Source organism: Anopheles arabiensis, chromosome 2 (assembly GCF_016920715.1).
Source record: "Anopheles arabiensis isolate DONGOLA chromosome 2, AaraD3, whole genome shotgun sequence".
Lineage (NCBI taxonomy): Eukaryota > Metazoa > Arthropoda > Insecta > Diptera > Culicidae > Anopheles > Anopheles arabiensis.
In genome coordinates this window covers 2,129,000-2,152,457 of record NC_053517.1, presented here as the reverse complement: position 1 = coordinate 2,152,457, position 23,458 = coordinate 2,129,000, and the positions used below count along the sequence as shown (strand labels likewise).

The 23,458-nt window shown below is 47.8% G+C and overlaps 4 protein-coding genes across 11 annotated transcripts; 2 read left to right on the top strand and 2 right to left on the bottom strand.

The window, feature by feature from the left end:
- Positions 1 to 95: 95 nt before the first annotated feature.
- LOC120895049 (zinc finger HIT domain-containing protein 2) lies at positions 96 to 1,540 on the top strand. Its single transcript, XM_040298046.1, has 2 exons — positions 96 to 310; positions 373 to 1,540. Exons 1-2 carry the CDS (start codon positions 288 to 290, stop codon positions 1,481 to 1,483), a joined length of 1,134 nt encoding a protein of 377 aa, XP_040153980.1. The 5' UTR covers positions 96 to 287; the 3' UTR covers positions 1,484 to 1,540.
- LOC120895048 (zinc finger protein 853-like) lies at positions 1,534 to 13,448 on the bottom strand. 6 transcript variants are annotated; one of them, XM_040298039.1, is made up of 6 exons: positions 8,696 to 9,075; positions 6,996 to 7,331; positions 6,745 to 6,855; positions 3,247 to 4,764; positions 2,782 to 3,162; positions 1,534 to 2,701 (listed from the first exon to the last, which is right to left on the bottom strand). In XM_040298039.1, the coding sequence occupies exons 2-6, from the start codon at positions 7,068 to 7,070 to the stop codon at positions 2,483 to 2,485; spliced, it is 2,304 nt and encodes a 767-aa protein (XP_040153973.1). In that variant the 5' UTR covers positions 7,071 to 7,331; positions 8,696 to 9,075; the 3' UTR covers positions 1,534 to 2,482. The 6 variants fall into 6 exon arrangements, with proteins under 6 accessions (XP_040153973.1, XP_040153974.1, XP_040153975.1 ...); XM_040298040.1 differs by having other exon boundaries at positions 8,858 to 9,075; XM_040298041.1 differs by having other exon boundaries at positions 6,996 to 7,314; positions 8,858 to 9,075.
- A 347-nt stretch (positions 13,449 to 13,795) lies between these two features.
- Positions 13,796 to 15,410, top strand: LOC120893218 (protein hunchback). The gene is made up of 3 exons (XM_040294977.1): positions 13,796 to 13,981; positions 14,341 to 14,473; positions 14,621 to 15,410. The coding sequence occupies exons 2-3, from the start codon at positions 14,451 to 14,453 to the stop codon at positions 15,099 to 15,101; spliced, it is 504 nt and encodes a 167-aa protein (XP_040150911.1). The 5' UTR covers positions 13,796 to 13,981; positions 14,341 to 14,450; the 3' UTR covers positions 15,102 to 15,410.
- Positions 15,411 to 15,483: 73 nt separating this feature from the next.
- Positions 15,484 to 22,493, bottom strand: LOC120893216 (AP-2 complex subunit beta). 3 transcript variants are annotated; one of them, XM_040294975.1, is made up of 6 exons: positions 22,316 to 22,493; positions 21,076 to 21,208; positions 20,819 to 20,989; positions 19,592 to 19,618; positions 18,335 to 18,520; positions 15,484 to 18,259 (listed from the first exon to the last, which is right to left on the bottom strand). In XM_040294975.1, the coding sequence occupies exons 2-6, from the start codon at positions 21,181 to 21,183 to the stop codon at positions 15,935 to 15,937; spliced, it is 2,817 nt and encodes a 938-aa protein (XP_040150909.1). In that variant the 5' UTR covers positions 21,184 to 21,208; positions 22,316 to 22,493; the 3' UTR covers positions 15,484 to 15,934. The 3 variants fall into 3 exon arrangements, with proteins under 3 accessions (XP_040150909.1, XP_040150907.1, XP_040150908.1); XM_040294973.1 differs by lacking the exon at positions 22,316 to 22,493 and adding an exon at positions 21,326 to 21,517; XM_040294974.1 differs by lacking the exons at positions 19,592 to 19,618; positions 22,316 to 22,493 and adding an exon at positions 21,326 to 21,515.
- Between the last annotated feature and the right edge of the window lie 965 nt (positions 22,494 to 23,458).

Sequence of the window (23,458 nt, the reverse complement as noted above, 5' to 3'; positions counted from 1 at the left end):
TGGAATTGACAGTTGGTTCCCGAATGGGGCACATTATAATGTTCCGAATGGTGGAAATGGATAATGCTATAAATGAACTTTGAAATTGCAATATTTTTCACATAAAGTGCTTCTTTATTTCTATTTCGTTTTTAAATTATTTTGTACAGGACGAATCCATTCTTTTGCGTCTGTTGTCAAGATGTACCTCATGGTACAGCCTGAAAATTTATACATTACATCGTACAATAACAATCCAGGCGGTAAAATAAAATTGCCTTCAACAAACCACACAAAATACATCCACCATGAATGAGGAGAGCTGCAAAATGTACGCATTCAAGGGTAATAGTGTTGTCTACAAATCGAACCTAATCTTCTTTTGCATTGCAGCTGTTTTAATAAAAATGCAAAGTACAACTGCCCGCGGTGTAACATACTGTACTGCTCCGTGAAGTGCTACAAATCGCAACAGCATCTGGAATGCTCCGAGGGCTTCTACCGAGAGAATGTCGTGGAAGAGCTCGCTTTGCAGAAAGCGGAAGCCGACGCATCAAAGTCCACCAAATCCATGCTGGAAATACTGCAACGAATAGAGCAAACGGACGCCCAGCTCGACGAAGAATCCGATTCCGAAGGTGCCGCATCCGACCCGGAAGTTGATGGCGAAGAACTCGACTCAGATGACGAGGCACAGGCGGACGAACTGGCCAACCGGTTGAACGGAATCGACTTGGACAACGCAGCCGAAGTGTGGGACCGTCTAACCAGCGCCGAAAAGGAAGAGTTTCAGCGGTTTATCGAGAACGGCGATATAGCTAAAATGCTGCCCGAGCCGACCATTTGGTGGGCGCAAGAGTACAAAGTGGATCTAGTCCAGCCAGCCGAGGTACGATCGCAGCAGGAAGCGAAGCTACTGGAAGCGTGTCCGAAAGTAGTGAAAAACATCCAAAAGCTGAGCGATATTTTGCCCAATGCTCCTTCTCCCGCCGTACGCCACAACATTGCCAATGTGCTGGCCGCTTACACGTTCGTGTATCGATACTTCCTAGGAGATGTACACGAAAACGCGCTGGAGACAGTGGATTGTTTGCTTAGCGTATGTTTAAATCTAAAAAGCAGTACCGTGTTCGATACGGAACAAATGGCTGTCACTTCCGTCATAGGAGAGTGCTGCAATCAGCAGCTCCCGACGGACAAAGAAACGGCGGCCGTACTGAGGTCGGACGTGCAAACACTGTTCGCTGGCCCGAAGGGATGCGGCAAGCAGTACCGAAGGTTGTTCCTTCTCTCGGCCTTGTCGGACATCCGCCAACTGCTGACCCATGCAAAGCGCGAGCTGAAGGAAGTCGATTCCATAGCTAAGGAAAAAGCCACCACTGGCTCCAGCAGTGCGATGAACGTTGACGTGCCAGACCTTAAGCACGTGGATGGTCAGCTGCTCAAAAACTGTATTAAAAAGATCGATTTTTATCTGGCGTACGCACGCTCGCAATATTTATAAGACGTTTCGTGCAATTTCGCGCATAAAATACAAAACATCCGTTATCAAAATATAATACTTGCTCTGTTTTTATTTTATTTTCATCTCTTTTTATGAAATCATCTATACAAATCTTTACCTACACATATATACAACGCTCCCATTGTACAACACTTTCCCTATTATTGTGCGGCGCTTACTTTAGAGAGAATGAAACAATTAAACATGTATAAAAATAAAACTGGACCGAGCATCCCGAACGGTGTTGCTCAACTGTTGCATCCATGGACAGCTGCATTCCAGAGTTTGGGCGCTATTTCCCTTCCCAGGCCATCAACGCTGTGCACACTACACTTCCGCTATCACGTTACCTTTAACAATCGGGCCTGGGAATGGAGCGTTTGTCGTCATAGCAACGTCATAGCGTGCGAAATAAATTAAAAACAAATAGTTTACGATAAAAACAAAAATGTGAAAAGTCACCCCCAGCCACCCCCCAGTCCCCCAGCTTTTCGGGGTCAAAAAGTAACGTTTGATGTAGTGACGATGTTGTAGACCCTAGAGCCATGGACAATCGTCGCTCTGCCTGTGTGTGTGTGTGTTTATGTGATGCATTTTGCGTTAAAATAAATATGCTTATGAGTTTGAGCACAATCGCTAAAAGGTTGGTAGGTTGTTAAATACTTTAAAAAATACGTTTAAACATAAAATAGCAAAAGCTCGATATCGCTTAACGGACAACGCGCGTGCAGCTTTGCACACGATACGAGCGTGTAACGATGAATCGAAAGAAGCAACAAACAAACAAATGCCACTACTAGGTGTATAAGAGCTCGTCGGGAAGCTTTTAAAACTATGGGCGACGCACGAGACACTGTGGACCGTGTGCGGTTATAGTTGAGTATTTCCGAGACCACACCACAGATCTGCTTTGTACAGCATCGAAAGGCAAACGATGACGATGATGATGGATGACGGTTGGCAGAGTTTCCTCCTCCCTTGGCTCCAGGCCAGGCACCATTATAATGCACTCGATGTAGGTGCGGACGGGGGCGAACCCGTGCCCGTGGTGGCGGTGGTGGTGGTGGTGGTGGTAGCACCGTGATGATGGTTCAGGTTCTCCGGCGAGTTGGACACCAGCACCGTTCTTGTGCTACCGTCCGTATCGGTCTGCTGCTGTGCCACCAGATGAGGTAAGGAGATCTGCACCGGGAGCGTTTGATTATCGGCAGTTGGTACCTGCAATGAAATGAAGACACGTGATAAGATTGGGCGTACTCGTCCCCTCCTCCCTGTGCATCCCCCCCCCCCGTGCTTACGTGTATCGTCACACCCTGTGGAAGACTTATTGCACTGTGTAGTAGATTCTGGGCCGTGGAGTTCGATTCCCCGAGACCCTCTCCGGTCGCGCTGTGCATGTTGTTCCCGCTGGACGTCGTTATTGTCAATCCGGGCGGGATGCCCGTGGATAGCGTCGCTATCGATGTGCTCGGTGGGCCATTGGCCATGGCCGGTGTCGTGGTCGTCGTTGTCGTTGTGGTAGCACCGTTGGTGGTGTTTCTGTTGTTACTGTTGCTATTGTTGTTATTGTTATTGCGATTGGTGTCCCTTATCTCCTTCAGCCGCTTGCTCAGGTGCGACTTTATATGCTTCCGCAGGTGATCCTTCCGGTAGAAACCTTTCCCACAGTCGTCGCAAATCTGTGTTTGGGTGTGAAAAAGGGGGGGAAACGCGCCCATTAGTATGGAAGGAAAACCCCAACCCCACCTACCATCGCAGCTTACCTCCGTCTTGACGCCACTGTGTATGACAAAGTGCAGATTGAGATGCTCCTTCCGCTTGAAGCCCTTCTCGCACACGTTGCATATGAACGGGCGCTCGGGATTGTGGCCCAGCTTGTGCCGCTCCAGGTGCTCCTTGCGTTTCAGCCCAGCGCCGCAGATATCACATATGAACCGCCGCTCGATCTTGTGCACCACCAGATGCTGCTCGAGACATTCCTTCTCCGGGTAGGCCATGTGGCACTCCGGGCAGCAGAACAGTACCGTCCCATCGATTGCGGTCGCGATGTGCACCTGGCCCGGTTTCTGGCGCTTCGGTTTCGGTGGTTTCGTTTTGTACTTGCGTTTCTTTCGCGCCTTCCCGCTGGGAGTGGTCCCATTGCCCGTACCGTCCCCATTCTCGCCCGGCTCGCCCTCAGCCTCCCGCCCATTGGCGGTGCGAGCGTTCGGTGAACCGTTTTCCAGCTGCCCCGAGCTGTCCGCCGGTCCGAACTGAGTGTTTTCGTTCGAATGCTCGTCCGGCACTTCCTGTTTGATGATCCCCGGACCTATCGTCACGCCGGGCGGTAGCACCAGCTGCTGCAGCACGTGGTTGCCGTTCATGAGCGTTGTCATGGCCGGGTTGGTGCCGTTGTTGCCGCCGTTAAACTTTAAGTATGGTTGAAGGTTGAGATTTTGTGTTGGCCTAGACGGCTGCTGTTGTTGCTGTTGCTGCTGTTGTTGCTGCTGCTGCTGCTGCTGCTGCTGATGTTGTTGCAATTGATGGAGTTGTTGCTGCTGCTGTTGCTGCTGCTGCACCATCTCCAAAATGTTGCTGGCCGAATGCATCGATGTAGGAACAAGCGTTGGCTGGTTCCAGATGGTTGGAGATTCCTGCTTGATCTGTCGCAAGGGTGGCGGGTTCTCGCTGTCTATCTTTATGCCACCCGGGGACGATGCATTGTTCGAGGATAGATTCGACTGCTGTTGCTGCTGTTGGTGCTGTTGCAGGATCGTCGTGGTGCCCGGGTTTTGTGAAGCGAGCAGCTGCAAGTCCTGCGGCTGCAGTGCGGCCACTATTGTCATGCCCTCCGGTAGGCCTTGGTTGTGAAGGACCTCCTCGTCCTGGGGGCTGTAGGCCACCGTTAGCACCGTGGTGCCCTGCTGAAAGCCCTGGATGGGAATTTGCATTTGACCCATTTGAAATTTGGGTGTCTGCAGCGCCCCAGACGGTGTCGATCCGGCTTGGCCCTGGCCTCCCGCAGCCGAGCCACTGACCTGCGACGGTACTGGGTTGGGGTTCAGCACCTGAATCTGGACGGTTTGCTGTGCATCGCCCGGCTTTGCGCCCGGCATCGTGATGGGGAGTGTGATGTACGCCGGGGACGCCATCCCCGGGTGCGGCATACCGGCAGTCGTCACGATCTGGCCATGCTGCGACTGTTGCTGATGAAACATGGCGGACGCCGCGCTGACAGCCGTTCCTTCCACTGGTCGGAGAAACTGCATCGCTCCCTCGCTTCCGGACACCAGGCCAAGAACCTGAAATGGAAATTCAATGCACAATACACATTAGAAAATGAGAGCTCAGACACATCAGACAGCGCTCCAATGGTTAGTAGGTGGTATAACATTCTCACATATTTCTACATTCCAGCAATGAGGACAGCAGGAACGTGTTCGCGTTCGACCAGCTTCAAATGTCATTTCTCATCGCCTGCCTTCCTCGTTCGCTTCGCATAAGGTCAAAGTGCAGCAATACCTTCTTCGAAGCGGATATACACACACACAGACATCCGAGCGAGAAGCCAAAGTGACATTCACTTTCAACCTATCTCTCTCCCCAAAAACAGGCACCATTTGGCATAGGCCGTGTACTTCTCCATCGCATCGGTTTCATCGCTCTCAAGCTTTCTACACCAAAGGGCCTACCTACAGCACCACGAAGAGCGCAAAAGGCACCTAAATCCTTAAGATTTCCATCACGATGGAAATAAATTCGTCCGATAGTGCCCCCGAGTACCATTTCGCTGCTACACGACGTTTGCTTTCCTCATTGTTTTCGACGGTGGCCAACGTACTGCGGTGAGCAAACGTTCCCATCATGGCATGACGACGACGACGACGACCACGACGGCATGGTAAGCTCACGACCGCTGGCTGCGGTTGAGATGATAGGAGCAACCAACATACACAAAAAAGGCCGAGTAAAAGTGAAAGTTTTCTCTCTCTCGCTGAACGTGGAATGAACTTTACACGGGCGCGTTACCATCAGGCCATGGGGGGTATCCCAGGGGGTATGGGGCAGGCGCAGGCTTGAGGCGCAAGCAGCCAAGAGTCAAAAGACAGACCGGAACGAACGGAAACCTGAAAGGAAATGGGCAAGCGTAATGTAACAACGGTGCGCGCATGGCAGCACAGCAGAAGGAGGGTTTATTGCTTGGCCTGCCAATGCAGTTCAATCTAACTAACCAGTTTATGGGATGTTTAGCCTACGGGGGTATAACATTTATCTGGTTGAGTTGCTGGATCGGGCACAACTATCGTTGCTTTTATTGTACGCGGACGTTTGATTGCTTCACTACACGTGGACAGTTTAGTAAATTATTGTTTCAAGCACTGAGACATTTTGGTGTATTCTAGGAAATAGGAAAACTTTGAACCTTTTCTGAGGATATTTTGATGATCGTGCGATGATTTCTACTATACGGAAATAAGGAAATCGCAACGATGAAATCCGATTGAATTAAAAAAATGAAAGTTATTTCATGCCTTTCTGGCACATGCTCGTTTTTCTTTTGCATTCGAAAAAAGACTTGTTTCGATTTATCATTTCAAATGAGATGTGTGTTTAAGCAACGTTCTACATAAGTATGTTTGATCAAAGATTTAGCAACACAAACTGTTTGCAACTGACTCCCATGCCAGACCTTCACACAATTCTCTGGGCCCCCCCTTTTTTTGCTTTTCTATTGCATCTCCAAAGCCTTGAACGGTTGCATTCAAATGCATCAAAACTCATATCCCGCGCAAGTACATGCACATTAGCAGTATGTACATGCGCAGCACGCCACGCGGGGGTTTCTCGCTTGCAATTTATGTCTGGCGTTGAAATCACTCTATCCACCGCGGGCTGCTGAGAAACTGCAGCACGAAACGCAGCGCAGCAGCAAAAAAGCAGCATCTTTTCTGCGTTAGTCAAAAGTTTGTGCATAATGCTTCTCTCTGTTGCCCCCTTGCTCTCTCTCTCTCTGTCTCTTCGGTGTGAATGTATGCGCTTTGTTCTGTGTGACCACACAGCCCTTTTAGTGAATGACGCTAACGTTCTGCCAGTTTCTCAGACCTTTTGCATCATCATCAACATGTCAAAGTTCAGGTCAGGGTAACACACAAACACACACACCAAGCAGGCGCTGAAATCCATTCCGACACATTTGCCGGAATCGTACTGTGTTAGTGCCTATTGGGGGGGGAGGATGTTAGGATGTGTTGTTAGGAAGTGTTGCAGTCTTGGCTTCCTACCTGCCCGTTGGATGCTGCCGTGCTAAGGTTCTGGGGGAACTTTCCGGTCGCAAACTGATTCGACCCATTGGCGAATGGATTGGAGAACTGTGTAAAGTTCATCTTCGAGCACTGAAAATGGAAAAGCGCTGGATAAGTGAAATGGTTCAGAACGGCTTGCGAACGCTACGCCCCACACATCGTTAGTGGTCAGTTGGGGGGGGGGGGGACAGGGGGACTCTTCCCGTGCCGTTTCCACCCACAATCTTTACCTCTATGTAATTCTCATTGTCATCCATTTTATCGTCCCCTGTCTTCCGCTCCGTGATCATGCTAGATTCGTTCATGACTCTGTGTGTGTGTCTGTTTTTTCGGGTGCTTTTGGGCAAGCTTTTAACTCAATTTATATTCCTGTCCACGGCACGACACGAAGAGGAGCTGGCTTTACTTTCCAGTCGTGCACGTAAGGCAAGGAGTACCGTTTAACCGTTTAATGTTTCGTTTCTTTTCAACTTTTGTTTGGTGAACACTACACTTCCTCTCTAGAGTACGCGTCGTTTCCCCCGCATCACTACTGGGGTAGAGCAGCGGCTGCTAGAGCGGGTTGACTAAATAAATAAATGAATGGAATTTCACATGCGTACATACACAGCAGATCGCGCACATCGCACGGTCGACATCGATCGCTAACGGGAAACGGCGATCAGTTCTCACACGATTTCACATTACTGTGCGCCCGGTGACGCTGGTAAAACCATCATTGCGCGTGTGTGTTTTACTTTCAGGACACACATTTATTTCTTTCCCCGCTGCTCTTGCACCCTCCTCTTCCAAGGGAGGGCAAGAGAGAGAGAGAGCGAGAGAGAGAAGGCAAAGGGTTTATGCAAATGAGAATAGTTTCATGCCAACAACAGCGAAGACCGACCGCAGCACAGGTGAGTTGTAAAGGATGTGTTTGTGTGTGTTTGTGTGTCTGTTGCTACCGTAGGCAATAATACGATATATCCAGCCGAACGCTGTTGTAAATCACACACATCGAGCACCGTCGTTGAATAACTTAATCTGTTGCATTGTACACAATCACACATACACAAACTCTGTCGGGTGATTCACAGATTGATTTAACGAAAAAAAAGCATATTCGACCGATCACATCTCAAAGCACCAGCCGCACAGCATGATCTTACGGCGCTGCTGTTGTACTATCACTTTCAATCAGCCACTAACGGAACCAAATTCACCGAGATAGTTTTCACACATTAGTGATGTCATCTGGAGAGACGACGGGACGGGGCCCGCGGTGTAGCAGTGTAGTGTGTGCCTTTCACTGGCCACAACAACGCCACCGGACCAGGATGCAGGGGCTAAGCGATCGCGCGCTTGGGAAGTGTGAAATCAAATCTCAATTGGATTTCGTAACCCTTTCTCTTCAATGTCGTATTTCCGCTTTCGCGCCAGTAGTGCGAACCACCACAGCTCTGTCTTGTTTTTTGTTATCGATTTCTTCCGTTTCGGTACTTTAGGTCGGCTCGTTCGGTTGCTGCTGCGTTAGAGCGTTCGAAACGATTTCAGATTTGTCGCACCCGTCGGGGTTACATAAACACGGCAAATGCCTTTTTTGCACTCTTTGCACCACTGGATGGAAGTTTAATCGAACTTTCTCATCGCTTCAGCCACAACACACAATGCCACGAAGCTCACCACGGGCACACACACACACATACAAACATAATATTCTTTGGGTAATGCCAACGGTATCTCAAACCGCTTTGGATACACAAAAACATCACAGCAAAGAACGAAATCAATCACTCTGCAAGCACACGTGATTTTTAGAAAATATTTAGCCAATCTTTGCAACCGTTTTTGCAGCGCAACCCCGCAGCAACTACGCGAAAACACACAGCAATGCGCATAAACTACGCGAACCAGCAATGGTAGAAATTCGACAAAACCTCAGCCACGGACTCACTCATTCCACCGCGAGCAACGACGAGCAGGTCAGAGAGGACGACGAGTGCTTTCACATCGATAGTGAAACTACTTTCAGTCGCCAGGCGCAATGATCGCGCGCATGTTCCGTTTTCGTGCGGGGAGCCAAGCGATCCATCCACCTGGGCACACTCATACATACATCGAGACACAACCGCGCCACAACTGCACCACTGCACACAACCCTCCCCCCGAACTACTGGCCCAACCGAACACCCCAAGTGGCACACAACGAACTGCGACGGAACGGTGGTACGGCCACGGCAGCACACGGTACGAGAGCGCGTAAAATGTTGCGAATCTGAAACGCTACACACAACCGACCCGGATCGCGGATCCGACCACTATGACGTCGTTGCCCGTGAGGCCGTTTTCCAGAGCGAACTTCCAGCGTATGCGGATGTAGCTGTGGATGATCATCACGCTCGGCATCGTCGTCGTCGCCGTCGTCGTCGTTGCTGATCGGCACGAAGGCAAACGGAAAGGCAGTCCGCAGAGATGAAGAGAGCATAGAGAGTAGGCGCCGAGAGTATCGTAGCAACCGAAGTGGCTAAAAGCTCTCAATGCCATGCTTTCCCTTTACTGTACAGTGGGGGGTTTTAGATTGCAAGATGGAGCTTCCAGTGTGCTCTGGAGCCAACTTGCTACGAAGAGGAGCATAGGAACTTTGGCGGACCTGACTGTCACAGCTAAAAGATCGATCGCCATGTCAGTGAAGTCGTCTTTAGGAAGTTGTCATATCATTGCAATAGTTCGTACGCCATTATGCTTTGGTATTTCGAAGCATCATTTCCAGGGCCATTGACAAATTCAAGCAAATTAGCCCATAGTTTGTGAGTCTCGGCAAGTCAATGCACATCTCCGACGATGCTCCTCTACCGTTTGTATTGGTGATCATCGATCGTGCAGCGATCCTCGCTATGTTACAAACAAAATCTCCCATTGTTTACTGAAGGGATCTACACGCACACGCGCGCACGAAACGGCGATGTAGTAGTTTGGTAGTAGTCGTTTCACTCTCTGATCATACTACCACCGTGGTGCGAAGCTAAGCGATGCGTCGAGGCTTGTAGCAGCAAGGTATTACGCACAAACGAATCTAATGTTTACATAAACCATCACCACACCGTAGCACCGGATGAGCTACGGAGCACACGCTTCGTACGTGTGTGTGTGTGTGTGCGTTTTGACTTGGTTCGACTGACTTTGGCAAATCATTATGAATCAGCGAGCGAGCAGGTATCGAAATCAGAAGAAACCATTCGTTTTGCCCTGCTGTTTTACTGAAAATGTTATGTTGACTCAGGGGCATTTTTGAACTATGTTACGGCAACAGGGTAACTTTTCGGTAGCAGACTTTTCTGTATATTTTTAGGATTTAGCATTAGCATTAACATTACATTTTCTTTCACCTTAAAGTAAAGATATTGAACATGAAAACAAATGCCTTGGTTTAATGAAGGAAGAAGGCTCCGTGCCAGGTTCGTCGTTTATGCTGTCGTTGAAGTCTTTTGTACCGAAAGCCTTCAACGAATGTGAAGCCTAAGGATGCAACGTTCGCTTGCAGAAAACGATGCCTTACCGACATATTCTCTTTTCTTTATCATGGACTTTAAATTGTGCAAAGTTCTACAAACATTCATTCGTCGGGGTTCGATCTCATGCATAGAGTCGATCATCATAATTAGATGGATGTTTGAAATTAACATCGCAAACAAACTAATCACACCTAAACGAGCAAAATCTTACGAGCTGCGCCTTCCAAGCGCGGTGGGTTAGATGAAGATAATAATAGTTCACCGCTGTTGGCTGCTGTTGCCTTGTAGAATAATGCCCTTTTAATTCCCATCCACCAAATCGACCGAACCAGCGCAGCAGTATGTGTTTTTGTTTGTGTGAGTGTTCACATCTTTTCATAGTCATACCGCATTTTCACACCACTAAACCAGCCCGTTCCCCACCTCCGGCACTGTGTGCTGTGGATGCGTTTAAGCTCTCTGTGCTCGTGACTCTCTTGCGAAGTTGTACGTTGTATGTGGCCCTTTTTCCCACTGCTGCATGGACCGTGCCACGCTTCAACGTCTTGTGATTTTGCGTGGCCAGTTCTCCCACCTCCCCCCCTCCCCCACCACCCGTGTGCATGTGCGGGGAGAAAGAAAATTTAGAAAGTGGAGAGAGTTTTATATAATCCACGACCGATGCTGGCCTGGCTGTTCCAAAACCTCAAACCACCGATTTGATTGTGGTGGTAGTTGTTTAGGTGCTTGAATGTTTGCCCTCTCATTCGCTCTCACTCTCGCTCTTGCTCGCTCTCCCTCTCGCTTCCCTCTGTTTTGCTGTGTTGATATTTCTTTTTGTTTCGTTTAAATTACTTTCCTTACGTACGATGTTCGTGGTTCGTTCCCTTCTTCACTCGAAGAACCTTTATCGATCAGCTGTCTTTCTCTACCGTTAGATTTCATTGCTTCTTAACGGAAGCGGCTGCTATTTCGTTGCCGTTACATGTCCAATTTCTGTCCTGTGGTGGCAAACTTTCGATCCGCCAACAAACAGGTTGTATTATGGTGCAGTTTTCGGTGGCAGCAGTAGTAGTAGTGCGTCTAATTTAAAACAGCTTGTAATGCCACTGTAGAGCATCAGAAAGATCGTTTGAGCAAATGAGCAACCCTGCAGCAGTCGTAGCGCAATGTTTCTTTTGCTTGCTGTTGTCGATTGTTTCCAACTGTGTGGTTGGTGCGAGACTTTCGCACGCTGCTGCGACTTGCAACCGAGAATAGTAGAGTTGGTTACGCCAGCGAGCGAACTCACCAAACACAACCGCACCGTCGGCGTTGGGGTTGTCCACGACCACCATCACTAACCCAGAGAGCCGCAGCGCAAAACGTAGCGCTGGGCCAGGCCAACAGCGGCCGATGCGGTGGTCGTTAGCAGGAGATCTCCGGCCCGTTCGTACGTCCGCCGATCCGCGCTCAATCGTCTTCATCTTCTGTGTTCGCTGTCGTGAAAGATCAAAAGTTTCACTTTCGTTTTTCGCTCAACCCTCGCGCTCCAATTCCATTCACCTCGCGATGTTCGGGAGGGCACGGTGTGTGTGCGGTTGGGGTCCAAAGCCAAGCTGAGCGGAAAACAATGTTACATTTTTTCACATGCTTCTTGAGGCGGAAGTGGCACCCTTTGGTAAACTAACACGGTTATTGTTTTCTCCTTTTCGTATACAGAAGTTATTTTCAATGACTTAAATAAACAAATAATATTCAATATTCACAAAAATACATCCATATTACGACGCACAGCGCTCAGCAAATGCATGAACTGTTAAAGCCAAACCCGTACCCCACACAATCGCAAGCTACTGTTTACACACGCGTTTCATCGCAGTAGCCGGGAGCATCGGACGACAAAAATAAAACGCGAACGCACTGGCACGAAATGGCCCAGCGGCAGTAGTGGATGACGTCGCGATCGGCCGGGAAGACTGGGGGGGCTAGAATGGTGGACAGGTGGCAGTGATGCATTACTTCAGTTTAAGAAAAAATCTCCCTAATATGTATGCAGCCAGTCCGCCTCCGCCAAATAGTTTTTTCACTCAAAAGTACAAAAAACAATCACATACATGCATTCACACATTCTTGTGTGCGTAAATGTGGGCAGCATTGTGTGAAATTCTCGATGAGTTTGCTAGAATGCATCCTTCCGTCAAATGACAGTTTTTTTCTTCATCGTATAACCAAGAAGGCCGGGCGGAGGAAGGAAGTGTCTGAGCATGAGGCAGTAACGATGGAAACGTGGCATCTTTCTTGTTGTTCTACAGACTAAACTCTCCAACTACCTACCTGGTCGCACGCTCAGACATCTGCCCGGACACAGTTATGTTTATGTTTACTATATTAGGGAAAAATAGATTCACTCACCGTTCCGTGGTTGTGTGGTGCTGCAGCCGCCGCCGTCTCGTTGTACACACTGCCGAAGTTTGCTTATCTGTTGTGCTTGTTGTACCTTTTTACGATGCCTGTGTGCGACTAATGCCGGCACTGTCGCTGCTAAATTAGAGATTAATGTGGCGCTGCCCGTAACGAGATGATAATGGTCTGTTCCTCTTTCTGGAGTGATGTTTCTATTCTGCTGGTCACTGTGCGAGCAATGTTGCAACTCCAACGGTAGCTTTTTTCTGCTATCGATGGCGTAAGCTAAACAGATATTCGATATTCCTCTTTACCCAGCATAAAAACGCACCGCCACGCATTAAAGGAGGAACATGATCTCACTAGAACAAAAACATTGCCGTGTCGCAGGTGCGCCGCTGACTAAGCGCTGCAGGATTTGGGAGGAGGGCTGGTAGAGGAATTGCACTAACAGGAAGTAAAAAGTAGACACTGGTTGCATTCACTTAGGACACTTTTTGTAGGTTTGGCGCTAGCTTGGCGAGAGCATTTTTGCTGGATGCGTGCCGATACGCCAGGTAACACAGAACGATGGGTGCTCGGGGTTTGGGTAGCATTCGAACAGACGATGGCGCTAACAGGTAACAAGTGGCCACCGCTGCATGCACTGGACCTGGGAATCACCGGGAAACGTTGACAGAAGGTGCACTTAAAAACGAACGAAACCAACACATAAACTATGTTTATGCTCACGCAACACTCATTTTAGCTTCTCTCCTCCAAACGTACGATGCTTCCGTACTATTTGTTCTGACATTGGCAAGAGAAAAGCCAGAACAACAAGTATTTGTTGCGAACTGCGTGGATAAGGCAGGTTACACCGTTCGCTCGTACTTTGACAGCTGGCGTGAGCAAGTGCAGTTCTTTTGACAATTGGGTGACAATCTTGTGCGAACACTGTAGCAGTGCGTTTAGAAAGAATTGATAACAACAGATGCTTTTTGTAAGTAAATAAAGAACTAAAATACATCTTAGTACATTTTTCAAGTTCTTTCGCTCGTAAAATGCCTCTAGGGTAAGTTTTTACGTAAAAAAACATCCATTATGTCAAACGTTGCCACTAGATGGCTGCCAAATCAAATGACATTTCATGATATGACCTCCTGTTCTATGCTTTTGTAGTATGATTCTATTTTTTTTTACTTTTTTCTTCCATTGTCAGAACAAATTGCTCAGGAATATCATATGTTTAGGTGAGAGCGAAATCATACGCATTTTGCGTGTGCACAAAAAGGGTCCACTTGCAGAGGGTAGTTATTATTCTCTTGTTTGTTGCTTCAAAGATTCCCCGTGACGATAGCCGTTTCAGTGGCCACTTTTTATCGGTAAGTGCATACGAACTGTGCCAAGCTGTTGATATTACATACGTTGCAAGAAAAGAAAAAAAAGTCCCATGTCCAGGAAATGCATTTCAACACAGGTTGAGAAGCAATATTTTAGTGTTAACATCGTCACAATATTCTTGGCTATGTGGCACGGGGTGTATTAACATGGGTGTAACATCAAGCCATCAAATGTTTAGATAATCGATTGGGTACTGGCATGAGCTCTTTGTTAAGTGGGACCATCTAATCTTCGATTGCTTTATTTGTTCACCCAGTGAAGCTAGTCCTTAGATGGTCCGGGAAAATATCATAACCATATTTGCACATAATAATGTACGATCCTTCTCTACTTTCTACAGATAAAGAAGAAGCAACGAAACTAGTTACAAAGGTGGTGCAACGTAGATGAGACGGCAGCAGCAGCATCATCGTCATCATCATCATCCCTTCCGAGTTAACATAAATCAAGATGGCAGGGCCCATCGACACTAGGTAATAATCTGAATTACTAATCTAGTCCACCTTTGTGCCTTGTGCATCGTCCCCTAGCCAATTATGTTGTTTTATTTCTACGCAGTAGCATCGCATGTTGCACATAAAACGCAAAATAACCCTTTTGCATGTCCACTCTCTTTGTAGGAAACGTTCTCGCGAGGAAGAACAGAATGAATTTATGCCCCTGTCGAAACGCATCAACAATCTGCATCTTAACAACAACCAGAACAGTATTGCGGCAGGCGTCGTACTGCCGGAGCAGATCGGCGGCGCTGGTGGGCCCCACGATCATCAGCTGCTTGGGGCGGTCGGTTCGTGCGGAATGAACATGCACAACAATCACCACCATCATCATCATCACCTGCATCCGCAACACCTCATGGGAGTTATGGCCGGTGCCAACTCGAGCAGCAGCAATAGTAGTAGCAGCAATGGCAGCAGTAACGGATCGTTTCCAATTCCGGCCAACAGTGGAAGCAACAGTCCCGCGTCGACCATTTCAATTAACGGCGAAATCCTGGGCGATTACTGTCCCGTGCTGAGCGCGGAGGAAAATCCACACTACTTCACTAAAAATAAGATCCTGTACGAGCTGTACGTCGAGCGGATGAGCCGACTGCAGTGAATTCCCACCAAAAGAAGAACCATCGTAGGGGTGTTTAATTCTTAATGCGTTAACTACAGATTTTCATACCTTTTTTTATACTTTCTCGAACAAGCTTATTTCTGCTAATTATATTTAGTATTTAACATTGATCGTGCGAGATCTGCTGATGAGTTCTGTGTAAGGTTGAATTGTGGGTTTTGTGTGGCGATTGGCGGATGTAAGCAAGCTTGGGTCCGAAGACCACCAGATTAGCCTTAAAGAGCAACAGAGAGAAAGGGAGCGAATTTTGAAGCAAAAGATTCTAAATAAAATCAAAAGTCCAACAACTTTGCGATTACTTTCCAATAAAAGCATTCGAATGTCATCTGGTACACAGGTGGGTTGGTCAACAGAAGCATGGTGTTAGTAGTATATCATCGATTATACTTTATTTAGGTAGTCACGACGGACGATGTGTGAATTGTATCGATACATATGGTACTACAGTTCTCTTTACGCGATGTGTTTTTGTCTAGTATGCGTACATTGCTAGGGAGAGATAGACGCTTATTCGATACTACTAAAACTCATGGCTCGTTTTCATACTGTGCATGAAGAAATACAATAATAGCGCTGCAGAACAGAACCACAGAAGTTGAATATTGCCTCTTCTGCGAACAACGACTGGCCGCCCATAATGTGTGCTTCGAGTCCGCGTAACGATTTTGCCACCCAGCTCAACTCCTCTCGCGCTCTATCTCCTTATCTAACGGAGTATTCGGGTGGCATCTTTGTCCAACGGTTACAATCTAATGGAATATAACAATGCTAAACTCTACACACACGGTTGGTGGTTCGTGCGCGTTGAGTCTTTACGGCGAACGGATAATCTGCTCGTAAGCGGCAAAGATGATCGCTCCGACCTCAACCGAGCGCGTTTTCAGACTGAGCGTTGCGTCGGAACTGCCCGGCGATAGTTTCAGCTCCAGCAACACCCAGATGTTGTTCGTCAGCTTCAGCGACTGGTACAGCATGTCCTGACCCTCGACGTTGCGCTTCGCGATGGTGAAGATGCTGTTCGCCGTCATCTTGGCCGCGACCGTATCGGCCGTACCGACGATGCCGTGCAGATTGTACTGTATCTCGTTCGCGGCCGGAATTTCCTTCCAGGTGGTCAGAAAGACGCGCTTATCCAGCTGTCCGTCCTCCACGAACAGTACGTTGCCGTGCACGAGACAGGCAAAGTAGAAAATGTCCACGTTGTTTTTGATAGCGACCTGCAGGTTGTTCAGCGGCTCCATACGCTGCACCGGTCCGGTCGTGCCAAGGGCGAGCGACGTATCGACCGATTGCGACGGTTGCAGTGGGGCCACTTGCAGCGGAGCGCTCGGCACCAGTCCGAAGCTGTTTTTGTTCAGTTGAATCGCAAACCCGGTCATTGCCTGCATCGCCTTGTTGGTGAACGTCATGTCCATGTACACCTGGCCGGCCCGGCGCGAGAAGGTGCCCTGAATTTCGAGTCCCTTACCCTTGTCCGCTGGTAGCCAGGTGATTTTGGGGATCTGTATCATGTTCGAGCTGCTCACTGGGCCGATGCCGAAAATGTCTCCGAGCAATCCTCCCGCAGCGGAGCCTCCGGCAGGTGCTGGAGCCGCTGGTGCCGCGTCATTCGAAGCCACGGGACCGCCGCCGAGCAGAATATCCAGCCCACCGCCAAGCAGATCCACGTTGCTGCTGGCTGGAGCCGGTGCGGCCGGTGCCGCCGGTGCCCCAATGTCCATCGAAAGCAGATCACCGATCAACGATTCCTGGTTGGGAATGACGGTGGCCTCCTGGACCGACGAGCTGTCTTCTCCCGCGGCCGACGCCGAACGGTTCGGTAGCGACTTGCGGACACCGGCACCGCGGCCCTCTACGAACGCGGTCGGCGGCTTGTGGTAAACGCTGGCCAGCGAGCTAATGTGGCAAATCAGCTCGTCCAGCAGCGTCGGCTCCAGCAAATCGGTCTCCTCGGAAATGAGCGGCTTGTCGGCCAGCACGACCTCCTTTGCGGCGGCCGGATCCGTCGACAGCAAGCGCCAGTAGATGAAGCCACGATCACGCAGATCCGGATTGTCCGAGTCCTGTGTGGCGAGCGAAAGGATGTGCTGGACCAGCTCCTGCGTGTCGGCCGGGCGCTTGAGGAACAGTTTCACCACCGCCGTTAGCAGCTGCAGCTGCACTTGCGCATTTTCATCCTGGAAACCCTCCAGGAAGCCGTCCAACAGCTCATCCGCGTTGTCGATTCGCTCGGCGTATTCGCCGATGATCCACACCATCGAGGCGCGCGCTTCCGGCTCGTCCAGAGTGTCCAGATTCTCGCACAGCGTGCTGATGATGCTCTCGTACTTGTTGGGATACTTGCGGAAGATGTCCTTGATCACCACGATCGCTTCCTGCACGACGTAGTTCACCTTCGTTTGGATCAGATCGAGCAGCGTCGACACGCACCGCTCGGCCGATGGCTCCACCTTAATCGCGCACCGTCCAATTGCACGCACTGCCTTGCGCACGAAATCGACATCCACCTCGGTGGCGTACTCCTTCAGCTCGCTCAACACTTGCGCGATGTTGCTCTGGTTTGCCAGACGAATCATGATGTCCAGCTTCTCCAGCTTCACGTAGATGGGATCGTTATACTTCACAAAGAACACCTTCATCTCGTGCTTCAAAATGTCCGGCCGCTTCTGCACGATCAGATTGATGTTGCGGAGGGCCACGTACTGCACCTCCGGCTCTGAGCTCAGCAGCGTCACCAGCGGTGGGGCCAGCTTTTTCGTCAGCATCGAGCAGAAATCGTTGTCACCGGCTAAAATCTCCAGCAGCTTCATCAACACCTTGATCGCGCTCAACACAACGGCCGCATTAGCGTGGGCCAAGCGGGGCGTAATACGTTCGCAGATCGATTGTGCCTCCCGTTCGTCTTTGGGGGTGTAGTTTGCCAGCGAATCCAGGATGAACACCTGGCCCCACTCGGTGCATTCGTTTAGCGCCGTCAGCAGTTTGTTGATGGTGACCGAATTCATCTCGACCAGCGGTTGCCCACTCGCACTTGCTTCGTTGATCTCACTGAGCGCGGCAACGGCATTGGCCACCACCATCGGATTCGAATCGGACAGCAGATCCTTCAGCTGATCCAGAAATCCTTGATCTTCCACCTTGCGGAGAGAAAGCGAGAATTGCAGTTAGAGCATGGAAGGTTATTGCGCCAGTATACTACACCGTTTGCTTACCATCGAGCTGGAGATGTCGTACAGCTTGGCCACACACACGGCAGCAGTCTTGCGTACATACGGATCCTCGTCTTTCAGACACTTGCGCAGCGGTTCGCACAAGTACTCGGTGATCTTATCCACCCGGATGCAGCCCATCGTGCGCACGGCCAGTGCACGGATCAGTGGATTCGTGTCCTCACAATCCTGCGATATGAGATGTGCTTCGTTAGTAAATCGGTGCAAGACAGCATAGCTAGAGCGCTTCGCTGTCTTTGTGGTGTACGCGACTAGCAACCATTTCAGTGAACAGAAGTTTTCTAACAAAACCAAAACAACTAGAAGCACTCGTCACAAAAAGGGAAACGTATAATCACAATGGACCGGGCTAACGAAACACTTCCATACTTATGTACACTGTCCAACAGAACCAAACGAACCTAACTGAACGTAAGCGAACTGCAAACAAAATCAAATCCTGCGATTGGTGTAGCATATCATGTATAAAAGGAGAGGCTGAGATCAAACAAAACAAAACCAAACACATTTTACGCGATGAATGTTGAAGATGTATGAGGCGTTTAGGGCACTTTACGTCAAATTTGGTATATTTATAGAGCCATTTGCATGTAGTGCGCTCAAACAATAATAATAGGCGATGCGATAAATGACGCTGACACATACGAATACGGATGTTTCCATAGGAACAAGAATAGAGTATAAATAAGCGATGCGATGTGCAGTAGATGTTCCAGCGAAGCAAAACCGAATGTTTGCAAACGATTGCACTAAATTGGTGGTGAAAAAATGATAGGAAAAAATGCAAAACTCATATTCAACACTGTCTGTCTTTGCGCTAGTGTCCCTTCTGCGCAGGAACATTCGACTACTTGCTAAAGACTATTGTGCTAAAACGCGTAAAACATCATCTACCAACATTGTGCGGTTTGTGTGCAAACTAGTTTCTAACTTTCTAAGCAGCTTTTGTTCATAACTATGCCAACTACACGAACACGAATGACACATAAACAACAAGTAAAGAACTGAATCCAATAAATTGGTTATTAAATTATAGATTAATCTGAAAGTGGGGGGTTTAAACGCACAGCTGTTTTCAACCGAACGGGGTAGAATGAAAAGAAAACGCTGCAACTCATAACGTCAACACAGTTTATCAACGCAAAAAAGGCAAAAAACGATCGAAAAGGGAAGGATAATAAGAAAAGAAATCCATAGCTAAAAACTCAATTGGCAACATTTTTGAATTTGTTTGATTACCTTAACGAGTTGAGAATGTGGCAAATCCTTACATAGTTTTTTTTAACAATGTTATTAACAGATACATAAAATTTATATTTTTATTTGATTCAGTTTTATCTCATCAGAGCAGTAGAGTTTTTCAAAGAGGAAACGCAAAAGTTCATTTAACACATGTGTAACAAGTTTGGTTCAAAAGGAGAGGAGGCGATGGCATTAGCAATTGGTGGAAGATAAAAAACAAGACAGAAAAGAAAGTTACCAAGTTTAGTTCTATGAGCGTGTACTTATTCGTTGACAATGATATATATATATAGAGAGAGAGAAAAGTTGAAGTGAAACAGTCACAAAAAGCATGACGAGAAAGGTGAAAACGTTGGTGTGAACATATCGAACGTTGGAATGATAAAGGGTGAGTAACAATGATTCTAAGCGTGGCAAATTATCGGAAATCTAAACAATAAACAATCCAAGAGGGGGAAAGATAAGCACAGGCGGAATTGAAAAAATACACATAGAAGAAAATAATCAATATCGAATACGTTACGAGTGCAAAGATGGAAACGCAACACACGCAAGTGAATGAAACAAAAACCTCTCCTTTTAAGAAACGTTTACGTTAATCAGTAAGAAAAAAAAATAAAGATATGCGTGATTCATAGACCATTTTTTTAGGCACAATCCACTTTTCCGCTCGGCAAGGAAAATGGTGAGTTTTATCTGATATGTTATCTAAACAAAACCTTTGACTTAACATTCCCCATTTCAAATATTGAAAAGAGCTTCATGAACATACTTAGGAAGTCGCAGCAAAAAGTCAGTTATCGTAAGTCTAGCTTTCATTCGAACGTTTACTAGAGCATGGTCGTGAACGTTTGGCTTCAATTCAAAAAATGGTACAACAAAAATAGACAATTTCACAACAATAACGGCCAAATAATCCACCCGTAATATAACACTGTCGTCTGTTACAACATTTGAATTATCTCTTTGCAACGAAACGCCCTGGAAGTGTGCCAGGAGTTGGGGCACCGGCCTGAGTGTAACATATTCGGAAATGAGACTAAACAATACGGAGCATTAATAAGATGGATGAATCTTTCGCTACCAAAACGGAAACTAAAGCGGGACAACAAATTTCATATGATCGATTGATACGGTATGAGAGAACAGTTGAGAAGGTTTAAAAAGAGATCGATTTGAGCGAACGAATCTAATGCAGTCTCGAGTCGACTAACAAATACTTACCTTAACGAACGTGTTGACGGCCATGATGGCCATATCGGGCTGTGACTTGGCGTAGTTCATCAGATACAGATACACCAGCTTCTTCAGCTCCAAATTGTCCGTTTGCATGCAGTTCACCACGTCGGGAAATAGGGCCGACACGTCTTTCCCCACCGTCATGCTGGCAATGACCTTAAATTAAGAACGCCATAGAACGGGCGCGTTATTAATTGCTGCGGAATCGGGCGAGGCGCCCTTTGCACACATGCACACCCTACCTTCTTCACTGCTTCCTTTTTCTTCTCCTTTTTGTCATTGTTGAGCTCGGACTTGAGTTCGAAAATTTCACCCTTCTTGGTGGTGGTAAAGTATTTCGAGTCCGTCATCTTGGGTGAGTCAAATATGCGAAGTCTGTGGGAGAAAGGGGAAAAAAGACGAAAAATATGCTCAAAACGTGCGCCCTCTTGTGACGTTATTCTCTTCGTGCGTTTCGAAAAAGAAAAACTAGTTGCAGGGGAATTTCATTACTGGATTGGGGCGATGGGAATCATTCTTATGTTTTGGATATGTTTGCGTTCACGTCACTACTCGATGATGTTCCCTGCTTGCACGGCCGCCAAAGTGTGTCTCTATGAAACTGTACACAAACACTGCGCTGTCTCCATCCAAGCAGCCGAAGCCCAAACCGTACCACTAACAGCAAATGTTTGTTACTGACTGGCGGGCTGCTGCTGCTGCTGTGGGAGCATCTCACATGCGCTGCTCGATTCTTAATAGCGCTCTAACGTGTAGGGGGGGACCTTGCTCGCTCCAACACCCTTAGGGCGCGCGGCCCCATCATTAGGAGGGAGTAGTGTCAAACGGTTAGAAAAATCGCTAGCGGTGTCTTTCGCTACTTCGTGCGCGCCCTGGGTCACTATTCACTTCAAAGTGTACAATTATCGTTCGGTCTCCAACGACTGCAGCAGCTGGTGCAAGCAAAACGATTCAGTGCCGCTACAATAACAGAAAACATATAAATACGCACAGGGTGGAGCGCCCCTACACCCTCCACTTAATTAGAGGAGGAGCGCGAGAAGAAAACCCCACCACGCTATGTCGTCATCGTTGCCGTCGGTTCGTCATCCCCCAAACACGGCAGCACGGAACTGAGCAAAAGGAAAGGGGCAGCAGTGATTCCTGCGCTGCATTTGTAAACGACGTGTAATCAACAACACCAACCACCACCCCCGCCACAACCACCACCTCCGGGCACAAGAAGTGCGGCGTTCAGTTAAAAAGATCGGAAACGCTCGTTAAGCCACCCAGGGCGCTTATTTGCTTCGCCAGCGCATATCGTTTCCTTCCCACTTTCGCTGATAAACTCCAGCGCGCTCTTGCTATCGCCGGAACCGCTCGCATGGACGGGGAATTGTGCAGAGGCGAAAAATCGATTCTCCTCCCGGGACACTGGATCTTCCATTCTTTTGGCCGCAGCCGCAGCCGCTATGCAGATAAGATAATCGTGTGTGTATGTACCTTTGCGATGTGCAGAACGCCTCACGCCTGTGTGCCTGGATGTTTTAATCCTGCGCTGAGATATATTAGATAAACGTTTTTCGTTTTTAATCCCGTAAAATACGCCTATTTTCTGGATTTTCACCCACTTCTCTACACGAATGCAGTTTTTTCTTCAAGTGAACTGTCAAATCATCTCTGCGACAGCAAAGGCCACTTCGGCCGACTTCGGCCAGCTTCGGCTCAAACGTCTGAACACGTTGACAGCTGGTCGTAATGAAAGACGTTTCATGCAGGGTTCGAGATGAAAAATCCGTTAAAGCAAGAATTTTTGTGATAAATAATAAACGTGTTCTAATTTCTGTTCTGCACATTGCAAGAAGTGTGTTTGAGTTCAAATGTTAATACAAAAAAAAAAGTTTAATTCCTACTAGATATGCTTGAGTGGTTGAGCTCAATCAATGATTAGCATACGGTTAAACCGGATTAAAAAACAAACAATTTGTATTACTTTAGCGCACATCAGTTGAAAATTTCTATTTTTTTAGCTATGGTTCGGAAGCATGCTCCTACTTAACTCAATTTCCCGTACTATTCTGATTAAATAGAAAATTGATATTATTTTCTGAAATATTGCTAGAAGCGTTGTTTGATTTAAATATCAACGATTCGACAACGCAACTAGAATCTGTTTAAAAATTTAACGGAAAACAAATACAAACGGCACACTTTTTCTACAACTAACCTTTATGCCAAATGAAAACGGCGTATCATTGCTATCAAATGTTTAAACCTGCTATAGAATGCCACCTTATGATCGGCACAATTGCTGTAAAAACACAATGATTTACAAAACCATAGCACTAGTAAGCACGGAGGATACGTACGTAGAAAGACAGAGAGAGAGAGAAGGAGGGAGATATTGTGAGCTTTTGTTATTTCCACACAACAATGAGCTTTTCCCCAATTTCTCAGGAGCGCTTACCGAAACTTAGAGACGCGCTCATTTTCCCGCCTCCTTAGGTAAACCCTATTCGGTCACACGCGGTACCTGCCTCTCGCTCGCTCCAATCGGGTTCGCCTCCACAGGATTTCATATTTGTCGCTCTGAGCGGCTATGTCCGTAGATAAAAGCGAAAGCAAAAGCACACTCACTTGTTTTCC

What these genes read in the sequence shown, in the direction of transcription:
- LOC120895049 (XM_040298046.1), top strand. Translation starts at nt 288, where the DNA reads ATGAATGAGGAGAGCTGCAAAAT. An exon ending in AATGAGGAGAGCTGCAAAAT is followed by an intron (nt 311 to 372) that starts GTACGCATTCAA and finishes TTTGCATTGCAG; the next exon opens with CTGTTTTAATAAAAATGCAA.
- LOC120895048 (XM_040298039.1), bottom strand. Translation starts at nt 7,070, where the DNA reads ATGAACGAATCTAGCATGATCACGGAGCGGAAGACAGGGGACGATAAA. An exon ending in ACAATGAGAATTACATAGAG is followed by an intron (nt 6,856 to 6,995) that starts GTAAAGATTGTG and finishes TTCCATTTTCAG; the next exon opens with TGCTCGAAGATGAACTTTAC. An exon ending in CACAGGGTGTGACGATACAC is followed by an intron (nt 2,702 to 2,781) that starts GTAAGCACGGGG and finishes ATTTCATTGCAG; the next exon opens with GTACCAACTGCCGATAATCA.
- LOC120893218 (XM_040294977.1), top strand. Translation starts at nt 14,451, where the DNA reads ATGGCAGGGCCCATCGACACTAG. An exon ending in GCAGGGCCCATCGACACTAG is followed by an intron (nt 14,474 to 14,620) that starts GTAATAATCTGA and finishes CTCTCTTTGTAG; the next exon opens with GAAACGTTCTCGCGAGGAAG.
- LOC120893216 (XM_040294973.1), bottom strand. Translation starts at nt 21,348, where the DNA reads ATGATTCCCATCGCCCCAATCCA. An exon ending in ATTCCCATCGCCCCAATCCA is followed by an intron (nt 21,209 to 21,325) that starts GTAATGAAATTC and finishes TTTCTCCCACAG; the next exon opens with ACTTCGCATATTTGACTCAC. An exon ending in ACGACATCTCCAGCTCGATG is followed by an intron (nt 18,260 to 18,334) that starts GTAAGCAAACGG and finishes TCTCTCCGCAAG; the next exon opens with GTGGAAGATCAAGGATTTCT.